This window comes from Triticum urartu, chromosome 7A (assembly GCF_056163025.1).
Source record: "Triticum urartu cultivar PI428250 chromosome 7A, HENAU_Tu73, whole genome shotgun sequence".
In the NCBI taxonomy this organism is placed as follows: Eukaryota; Viridiplantae; Streptophyta; class Magnoliopsida; order Poales; family Poaceae; genus Triticum; species Triticum urartu.
Genome location: NC_141879.1, coordinates 683759730 through 683770528, shown reverse-complemented (window position 1 = coordinate 683770528; position 10799 = coordinate 683759730). Strand labels below are relative to the sequence as shown.

The 10799-nt window shown below is 48.8% G+C and overlaps 1 protein-coding gene and 1 pseudogene across 1 annotated transcript; both read right to left on the bottom strand.

Annotated features, from left to right (window-relative positions):
- Positions 1-1853: 1853 nt before the first annotated feature.
- On the bottom strand, positions 1854-4088 carry LOC147961466 (uncharacterized; annotated as a pseudogene).
- Positions 4089-7646: 3558 nt separating this feature from the next.
- LOC125519331 (WAT1-related protein At1g44800-like) lies at positions 7647-10142 on the bottom strand. Its single transcript, XM_048684175.1, has 7 exons — positions 9952-10142; positions 9086-9148; positions 8872-8988; positions 8504-8747; positions 8256-8414; positions 8017-8168; positions 7647-7872 (listed from the first exon to the last, which is right to left on the bottom strand). The coding sequence occupies exons 1-7, from the start codon at positions 10140-10142 to the stop codon at positions 7647-7649; spliced, it is 1152 nt and encodes a 383-aa protein (XP_048540132.1).
- Positions 10143-10799: the final 657 nt, after the last annotated feature.

Sequence of the window (10799 nt, the reverse complement as noted above, 5' to 3'; positions counted from 1 at the left end):
AGGTAGTAGCAGACACACCAAAATCCTCAAGTAACCACCGTAACCAGATCACCTCAGCAGTCAACATAGCCATGGCTCGCAACTCAGCCTCTGTGCTCGAGCGAGAAACTGCAGTCTGCTTCTTTGTCTTCCAGGCAATAACAGTGCCACCAAGAAAGACACAGTAAGCAGACAGTGAGCGTCGATCAGAGGGATCACTGGCCCAGGTAGCATCAGAGTAGGCCTGGAGCTCAAGAGAGCTGGAGCAGGGAAAGAAAAAGCGCTGAAAGATCGTGCCACGAAGATATCGTAGAACACGGAGGAGATGACTATAGTGGACAGAGGTGGGGGCCGAAACAAACTGACTCAGGATATGGACAGGATAGGAAATGTCAGGACGCGTAACGGCAAGATAGACAAGACTGCCAACAAGGTGACGATAGCGAGTGGGATTAGGAAGAGGGTCACCATCAGAGGCACGAAGCTGAACATTGAGCTCCATAGGAGTCACAACTGTACGCTCATCACCAAGAGCAGCGCGAGCAAGAAGATCCTGAATATATTTTTCTTGGGAGATGTAAAAGCCATCAGAGGTCGAGGAGATCTCAATCCCAAGAAAGTAGCGAAGTGGACTAAGATCAGTCATGAGAAACTGATCGCGAAGGCGAGCCTTAACAAAGGCAATATAGTCAAGGTCGTCACCAGTGATGATCATGTCATCAACATAGAGGAGGAGAAGAGTCCGACCACGAGGAGTCGTGTGAACAAACAACGCGGGATCATGATCACTGAGTAAGAAACCTGTTGCAGTCACCACAGAGGAGAAGCGCTCAAACCAGGCGCGAGGGGCATGTTTAAGACCATAGAGGGAGCGGCGAAGTCGACAGACCGTACCATCAGGAGCGTAGTCCCCCGGTGGTGGCTGCATATAAACCTTCTCACGCAACTCGCCATTGAGAAAAGCGTTCTGAACATCAAGCTGAGAGATAGACCACTGGCGAACAGAAGCCACTGCAAGAAGAGTGCAAACAGTGGTCATGTGGGCCACAGGAGCGAATGTCTCATCATAATCGTGCCCCTCCTCCTGCTGAAAACCACGGGCCACAAGACGAGCTTTGTAGCGCTCAAGAGAACCATCGGAGCGAGTCTTAACCTTGTAGACCCACTTGCAGGTGATGGGACGGACACCGGAAGGAAGGGGAACCAGATCCCATGTGCCAGAGCGCTCAAGAGCAGCAAGCTCTTCGGCCATCGCAAGTTGCCATTCAGGCTGAGTCATGGCAGTTCGGTAGGAAGTTGGCTCAGCAATAGCAGAGAGACCATACCGATCAGGGGAGTAGCGATCAGGCGGGGGGCGAGGCCGAGCACGAAGGTTGTGAACCGGGGAAGGCGTGAGAGGAGGTGCACCAGAGGTGGAAGGCGCGTCAGAGGAGACATCCTCAGTACGAGATCGTCGAGTATAGTGGAGAGGAAATGGTGAGAGAGGGCGACGGACTGGAGATGAAGGTGGAGAGGTGGAGGAGGAGTATGGAGAAGACGGTGTCGATGGGGAATGAGAAGGAATGAGAGGTGCCGGAGGAAGAGGTGACACATGAGGCACATAGCCGGGTGTGTCAGGAAGGAGCATGAATGAAATGTCGTCCACAGAGAAACTCGAGGAAGAAGAACGTGGGTAGTAAGAACGAGACTCGTCAAAAGTCACATCACGCGAGATGCGCAAGCGACGACCCACAGGATCCCAACTTCGATAGCCCTTGTGCTCATCACTGTAGCCAAGAAAGACACACTCAACCGACTGAGCAGTCAGTTTGGTGCGTTCTCGTGGAGCAAGAAGGACATAACACACACATCCAAACATCCGAAGAGCGGAGTAGTCAGGGGAACGTCCAGTGAGACACTCCATAGGAATACCACCCTGCAAAAGTGGATGAGATAAGTGGATGCAGAAACAGCCTCAGCCCAAAAGTGAGGCGGAAGGGAAGCGGCAATCATCAGCGCGCGAGCCGTTTCAAGTAGATGACGATGCTTACGTTCAACAACGCCGTTCTGAGCATGAGCACCAGGACATGAGAACTGGGCAAGAGTACCCTGTTCCGCAAGAAAACCACGCAACAGCTGAGAGATAAACTCACCAGTGGAGTCAGCACGAAAGGTACGAATGGGCGTGGAAAACTGGGTGTGAACCATGGCAGCAAAACGTTTGTACATAGAGAGAACCTCGCTACGAGATTTCATGAAGTAGAGCCAGGTGTAGCGAGAGAAATAATCAATAAACAAGATATAATAGCGATGACCACCTTTCGAATCAAAGGGGGCAGGACCCCAAACATCAGAATGAACTAAGTCAAAGGGACGCTGAGATACCGACTCACTGGTAGGATAAGGCAACTGGGTCTGTTTGCCAAGTCTGCAACCATTACAATGTAAAGAAACATCTCCAGATACAGACCCCAAAAGGCCCTGACGAACTAAGGAAGACAAGCGAGAGCCACAGATGTGACCAAGGCGATGATGCCACTGCTGGAAGGACGCAGACGAAGAGGTAGCAAGAGCATGGGAGCTGGCAGGAGTGATGGCAGCGGAAGGAACACGAAGCCAGTCAACCTCCCAAAGGCCCTCTGACTCATGGCGCCGGGGGCCAGCACCAACCAAAGCCTTGGTGCGTCGATCCTGAATGGAGCAAGAGTCGGTATCAAGGATGACACGACAACCAGAATCAGTAAGTTGGGCAGCGGAAAACAGATTCATGGTAAGACGAGGAACATGTGAAACACTGGGAACAGAAAAAGAGGGAATGGAAAGAAGACCATGACTAGCAACAGGAAGAGGTGTGCCATCGGCGGTAAGAACATTAACAGGCGAAGTAAGAGGTCGGAGAGAAGACAACATAGAAGAATCTGAAGACATATGGAAGGAGGCTCTAGAATCCAAAACCCACGAAGATGTACCTGACTGTGTAGATGCCTGCGGTTGTGGAGAAATGGCTGCAGTCACAGTAGCAACTGAGCCAGTCGACGAAGAGCTTGAGGAAGCCAGGAGGCGTTTGAGACTCACAATGTCCTGGTCAGTGAGTGACGAAGTCGAGGAGGATTCAGGAGTCCCACTGGAAGAGGAGCGCCGCTGGTCTCGCTTCTTCTCACGGCAATTAGACTCTGGGTGACCGGGCCGAGAGCAGTAGCCACAGAAGGTGTCACGGCGCGACCGGCCCCTCTCAGTATAAGTAGGACGACTCACCCCCCTGAAGGTGTGGGGAGGAGCGGTGGAGCGGTGAGCCGAGCAGATGACATAGGAGCCCGAGCAGCCAACACAAACGGGACCACCAGCAAACCAGCAGAGCGAAGACGGGTCTCCTCAGCACGAAGCTCAGCAAGCACCTCTGAGATTGGAACACGACCACGAGCAAGCAAGTGAGCACATTTGGGCTCAAATTCAGAGCGGAGACGAGATAAGAACTCATATACCCGCTGAAACTCCAGATCAGACCGAGTAGTCTGACAGCAACGACAGGTGCCACAAACAACTGTCCAAAGAGAGTCAAGCTGACACCAGATGGCAGAGCACTGTGAATAGAACTCATCAACAGAGGAATCACTTTGCTGAAGGGCGTGCTCCTGACGCACCACAGAGAGATAAAGAGCATCACCAGAGGGCTGATAGCGCTGACAAAGATAAGACCACATCGCTGCAACTGTGCCAAGTCCCATGAACTCCGAAGCAAACTGAGGGAGGACACTGGCAGTAAGAACAGCAGCAGCACGAGCATCATCATTGCACCACTGAGTGTAAGCTGCTAGATCATCCCGGTACACAGAGAGAGCATCGGAATAAGCGGATACCTGCTGATCATAAGCATCAACCGCAGCATCATCCAGAGCCTTGGCAGCATCCCGGTCAGCCTGAGAAGCATCAGCAGCAAGAACCGGCGGCACTCGTGGGATTGGGGCCACTGGCGCAACCGGGCATGACGGACAGGGGACCTCGCCAGAGAGAACACCCCACAGAAGAAGACCACGCATATGGATACGCATGAAGCCCACAAACTCAGCATAGTTGGTGCCATCGAAGATCACCGAGCACCGAGGAACAGCGACATAGCCCGAAGAAAACATGAAGAAGTCTTCCTACTGCTCCTCTGCTTTCCTCGGTTTTTTTTGGTCAACCGATGCAGAAGACCAGATCAGGATCGGGCAAGAACGCGCTCGAGCTAGGCGCTCAAGCTAGGCGCCCGAGCAGGAAGTGTAGCCCGCGCGAGCAGAGAGCAGCATTGGCGAGGACTGGGCAGAGTCGCTGGCGGCTCCTGGCCGAGACCAGCCAGGCTCCCGAGCGGGAAGCAGGACCGGGGCAGCCGGTGGCCTGAACCGGCCAGCCAGGCGAGCAGCTGACGGCTGCAGCCGTTCGGACCGGGAGCAGCAGCGGACCGGGGACGACGACAACCGGACTAGCCTGGATCAACGGCAGTCGGACAGGGAGAGGACGGAGTGGAGCGCGACGGCCGGAGAGGAGGACTTGGCCAGAGAGGAAGGCCGGCGGGAGCGGAATTAGGCGGCTGGGCGGCGTGGCCGGGCGGGGCCAAGGAGGAGACGGGCAGAGATGGCCGGCGGCAGGCGGAGGCTAGATACAGGATGCACGGAGCTGCGGCGTGCGGGAGAGGGAGGCTAACCTAGCATCTGATACCATATTAGATAATGAGCAACTAGCTTTACTGAGGGCCCATGACCAGTACATATACAGATGTGCTAAAGTACAGAAAAGCCCCTTATACAATGAGGATGAACACAATAAATTATACACATCTAACAGCTTCAAGTTCTACAACCTCCCACCTGCCTCAAGTCTTTGCCCCTCCATTGTTATCCATGTGTGTTGTTTCCGTCAAGCTTAATGTCACCTTCGTTTATAATTTGCGATGGACGCGAGAGTTCAAAAGCATCCAATATCTCAGAGCGTATAAACCAAAGTGAGATAGCTGAGGTAAGGAAAAATGATAACGCTGGTGTTTTCTCGTCCCTGGCAGACCTAGTGATTGATAACTGCCCAAATCTATCATGCCTCAAACATGTTAAACATGTACCGGCCATCAAGAAAATCACAATTACAAATTGCAAGAACTTAGTTTCAGTACCAGCTGAAAGATCTGTGGATCTCAGTTGCCTTGAAGAACTGACAATGCAGCGATGTCCAAAAATATATTCCCAAGGTTTGGTTGCACCTTCTCTCAAGAGGCTTGTGCTGAGTACGAGGAGTGTTGATCTTGGTCGTGGCAATCTCGGAGACAATATCAACTGTTGCTCCGTCACCTACTCTTTTTTTGTCATGGAGCCGTCCCACATCCATCCAACTAGAAATGTGGAATCTTCCAGCACTAGAGGAGTTGGAATTTTGAAATTGTAATTTTCTTAAATCTATCATTGGACAATCTGGACAGATCCTCAGAAATACGGGGGGATCTAAAGCATTCCCTAATTTCATTCATTGTCATAATTTGAATGACTGATGTCTTTTGAACCAAATCTTCATTTTAAAACTTTTTATATGTATTTGAATTCGTAGTGAGAACACCTTCAGAACAAGATCAATCTTGGGTATATTTAAACTATTTTTTTTGTTTTATTGTTTCGATTAGCAAGCTCAACCTCTGGGTATCTACGAGGCCCTCTGAGGCGTCTGTGAGGCCATTCTGGGCCGGGACGGCAATCACCTTGGTTCAGACGCACGTTCGGCCGGTTTCCTCCTTGCACACTAGGTGTTCGAGGATTTGCCTAGAAGGTGGAGTTCTCGTCGAGGAGTGGTGAGCATGGCATGGGCAAAAAGACCACTAGTTTTATCCCTATGTTTCATGTCATGTGTGATGAGTTTTTATGTATGACGTGGATTGATGAAATAGTAATAATTTGATGTTGTGGATTGATGAATCTGATGTCATGTTTATATTATTTGTGTTAAATTTCAGTTGTAGTGCCCTATTTTTTGAGAGAACGTCGGTCTTTATTGATCAAGCAACAAAGTTACATAGAGTCTCCCGGATACAATCCGAAGCAGAATGGAAAATATAAAGACTTACAGAGTTCAAACTAGATCTAGCTAAAACATGAGCTAAAACATTACATTGCCGACGAACATGCTTGAAAGTCACAGAAGACAGAGCCCCACACGTCGTCTTGATATCAGCGATTATAGAACCCACAATGGAGCGGTCTCGTGCAGAAGAGTGCAGCCTTTGCACCACCTAGAGACAATCGGATTGGAAAATCACATGCATATAGTTCTCTTGGCGAGCCAAATAAACTGCACGACGAAGAGCCATCGCCTCTGCCACTTCTGAGGATGAAACACCCGGCAAGGGTTCTGAAGCAGCGGCAACACACTGCCCGAATGGTCTTGAATCACCACGTCAATTGCTGAGGAGCCCCGGTCCAAAGAAACAGATGCGTCTGAAGACATCAACAAAGAACCATGCGGTGGCGGAGACCAATGAGAGCTAGAAGCAGGGGTCTCACGTCTAGCCGCATGAGTTTTGAACAGATGTTGGAAGATCAAATCAATGTAAGCACGCGCCTTCGCAGCCGTATGCTTCGGGAGAGGAGCAACAGGTTCATTACGAGCAAAATTCCGAGCCTCCCAAATGTGCCAAAGAGTGATAGTCAGAATAGAGACATCTCGATCAGAACCATAGGATAGGAAATTGAAAAGCCATTGCTTTGGAGATGTAAAGGATGAACGATATAGCTTGATCCCAAAAACATCCTTAATCTCCTCCCAGATAGCACGGGCATGTCCACAAAAAAGCAAAGCATGCTCAATACCTTCCGATCCGCCACAGGAATAACAGTCAGTCCTCGTTGGCACCTGGCGGCGGAGAAGTTGCTCTCCCGAGGGTAGACAATTATGAGCAAAACGCCAAAGCATCACTTTCATCTTATTTGGAGCCTTAATATTCCAAAGCTTCTTCCATAACTTTTCTTCCAAAGACTAACTGGAGTGTTGCCCCCCACCATTTCCACTCCGATCAGACAAGAATTGGTTCGTCCTTGCCATGTTATAAGCGGAACGGACAATATATTCACCGAACCTAGTGAAAGGCCAGTGCACAAAATCTGGACCGCCCGTCAAGTTTATTGGAATTTTAAGAATATCATTGTAGTGCCCTATTTTAGGTCACTGTATGAGAGATAAAATCTGATGCCCTAAAACTCACCTTTTGGTGTCTTCAATGCCCTATTTTAGGACAACCGCTGGAGATGCTCACACATTCACGACACCTTGATAATGAGGCACTCAACAAAACATACGCTTTATTTGACAGTTCCGTGGATATGAGAATCTCAACCTAGAGTTACATCTTGGTACAGTAGTGACACAAGAAATATATCTATATCTATACATCTATACAAATATAAAAATGCCTAAAGGTGCAGATCCAACAAATCCCGGCTATCAAACCAGTTCAATCCAACGACTCTGACTGCTCCAATGGTGAGCCTCAACACATTTAGCATGCGGTTAATATCATACCAAATATCAATGCCATGCTAATTTCATAATTAACACGCAAATAATATCCTACCTAATATCAGCGTGCGATTAATATACTACATAATAACAACGTGCAATGCACGTACGCATTTACTAGTCCAAGGAAACATCGGAAGATCGATGAGCTCAAGTCATCACTTTGTAAGTTGATTCTCCATGGGGCTTTCCTTGCTGCATGCAGCCACGGTGATTGTCATATCAAGGTTGCTTGCTTTGGTAATGGTGGTGGTAGTAAACGGTAGCTCAAAAGAGTTGTGCTTTTCAAAATTGTCATTGCGCTCAACTTGATTCACATGGTCTTTGCTCTTGCCCCAGATGAGAGCATAGAGACCAACAACAATAATCATTGCACCGGTGATCCTACATGGAAACAAATTTGTGAATGGATGAATAACAGATACAACCTCCGATCCAAAATAAGCGTCGCGGTTTTAGTGGACGTGCAGCCACCAATTGATGCGGATGCAGGAGAATATATGTTTCGCAAGTGAAGCATATACATACCTTCCCAATGTGATCACCTCGGAAAGAATGAAGGAGCCTAGCACAGTCACTATGATCATGCAGAGAGGGCAAAAGGCAGTGACAAACACTGGCCCCCGTTCTTGGATAACTATCCCTTGCAAATAATAAGCAACCCCTGAACACATTATGCCCTGAAATGAAATTAGTTAAGCAGCGAGTTAGTCATTGGAACCATCCACGGAAGCAAGTCTGATTTCAAATTGGTCACAACTAATTACGGAGTAGGCGGCCGTGACGAGCCTCATGTCGAATCCAATTGCCCAAGCCTTGGTGTCACGCTCCATCACCAGCGCAACCACGCCGCTCTGCACGACGCCCATGACGCATATCATCGTGGTCAGGGAGAGCTCGGACGGGTAACTCCTCAACGTGTGCGACTGAAGATCGCAAACAAAATCGATGGTCACCACAAATACATCGGGATGCAGTTGGAACAGAAACTAATTTAAGAAGAGTGTGAACTCACCTGGAGTATGAAGAAGGCGGACCAGCAGAAGCTGCTCAACAGGATCATGACGATGCCCAAGAGCCAGCAACCGCTGCTGTGGTTGGCCGTGTCGGCAACGACGTGGCTTCCGGCATGCTTGGTCCATGGGAAGTTGAGGACAGGGCCGCGGAAGAGTACCATGAGCAGCGCTCCGCCGACTGTGATCACCGTGCCGGCGATCTTCGCCTGGCTCCGCCGCTCCTTGATGTTTATTCTCTCCATCCTACATTGTTGACCAATTTATTTCATTACCTACTTAATAAAATAGAAGCTCTTCAAACACGAAAAATGTAAAAGAGAGGATCGCTCTACTGTTAATAATATATCGGTTTGGGTCGGAGCTTCACCTGATCAGGATGGCATTTACAAATGTTACGGCAGGCAATACGTTGGTGAGTGCCGAAGAGAAGCTCGCCGACGTGTTACGGGCTCCTATGTAGAAGAAGTTCTGGTCAAGGACTGGCCTTGAATAATTTTAACAAGTATAAATGTAAGAATGCATCAAATAATGAAATCACAAAAATACTACTATCATGCAACAAGTGTGTGTTGGATCCTTACTCGAGTAGTGCCAGAGCAACGATCTTGTAGAACAGGGAGAGGGTCATTTTGCGCCTTGTTTTCCTGTCACGCCAAATGAAGAGTAGACATGAAGTCGCTTTCCTTACTTGGTTTATCAAGGAAAAACTTGACGACAACGGGCAAAGAGAAGTGCTAGCGTTATTTCAGACGTTTCTGAATGCTCAGCAGCGGTTGCTCAGTTTTTCGATCAAGAAAGATCTTATTAACTCATAAGGTAGCACCAAAAGACTACAAAAAGATAATGCATAAAATGAACATGAACCTTTTTCTTTATCTTGTTACAGATCTCCGTTAGTTATTTGAAGGCCCAGTGTAATAAAAATTGTAAACATGAATTAGGTGATGACGACAAACATATCTGCTAAAAGGAATATGAGAAGACAGCAAAATAATGTAACTATGTGGATTACATTTCAGGAAACGTATTGTTGTTTCCTTTAATTCCGTGAAAACAAATAACAAGCTAATCTTAAACCTAGAACTTGTCCCATTTGAGGACATAAGAATATGAATGTAGCTCAACAATCAATTGATAAATTGCCACACCTACTTACCAAGTTCATTACTATACACATCTCGCAAAAAAAAAAGTTACCATACACAACTTAGAGCATGAATTTTCATACTACTTCAAAAACTGAACTCTTAAAGGTACAACGAAACGAGTGACCAATTTGACATGGCCACAGGTTTTCTGACGGTGCAACGGCGGGCCGGGCGCCACCCTGACATGAGCACGGCTGACCACGAACAAAATACATTCTACACGAAGCCAGCTAGCTAGTATAAACGTCTAGACATATTAAACGACGATTAGGGATGATTCACAGATCCGTAATATGAACCTCTCAAACCATAGCGCGAAGGGAGCCATGGCAGCGGCGGCGATGGCGTTCCGGTAGACGACGAGGACGTAGTGGCTCATGCCCTGGCGCAGCGACGCGACGGAGAGGAGGAAGAGCCCGGCGTAGCCGAACTGCAGGAAGACCATGGCCATGTAAGGCATCACCTTCCTCCAACTCCCGACGAGCTCCATGATCTGACCCTCTCAAGCTCCAGCTAAACTATACTGCCTCGATTCGACTCGACTCGCCTGACTATATGTGCAGCTGCTGATCAGGCAACGCTAGCCTGGTACGCCTGCCTGCCTGCTTGGTGTTCTCATGCAATCCCGGCGGGGGCAAACTTATATAGACACTCAACTTGGCAGGCAACCTGCATGACTGGGTTGCCCCATACGTTACTTTACATATGTGAGTGACATGCTTTTTTTTTTAACAGGTGAGTGACATGCTGTTGAGTGGCCTGAATGTGTGTGTGTGTGTGTGTAACCTGTTGTGGCCCTTCTGCCCGGCCGACCATGGAGGATGGGACGACAACATCCTACTGCTGCTGCTCAGCCTCTGTCTCGGCCGTTTCACCTCCGCTTTCGCCGTCCTAGCCGAGGGACCAAAAAGAAGGGGATGAAGAGGCCTTGTGCTGCTGCATCGTCATGATGCTGTTGCTCCGCCTCCACGCTCGCCTAATGTGCCCCGGGTGAGTGAGTTGCGCAGGTTAGAGTTACATTTATTCCTAGATCTGCAATGACCATGTTCTGATCATCTTCATCAGGCCTGAGGACAGAGTTAGGTCAGACAGACTTGTTGCTAGATCAGGAAGAGTTCTGATCACCTAGCTGTAACAAATTAGAGAG

What these genes read in the sequence shown, in the direction of transcription:
- LOC125519331 (XM_048684175.1), bottom strand. Translation starts at nt 10,142, where the DNA reads ATGGAGCTCGTCGGGAGTTGGAGGAAGGTGATGCCTTACATGGCCATG. An exon ending in TTCGCGCTATGGTTTGAGAG is followed by an intron (nt 9,149 to 9,951) that starts GTTCATATTACG and finishes TTGGCGTGACAG; the next exon opens with GAAAACAAGGCGCAAAATGA. An exon ending in TCGTCACGGCCGCCTACTCC is followed by an intron (nt 8,169 to 8,255) that starts GTAATTAGTTGT and finishes ATTTCATTTCAG; the next exon opens with GGCATAATGTGTTCAGGGGT.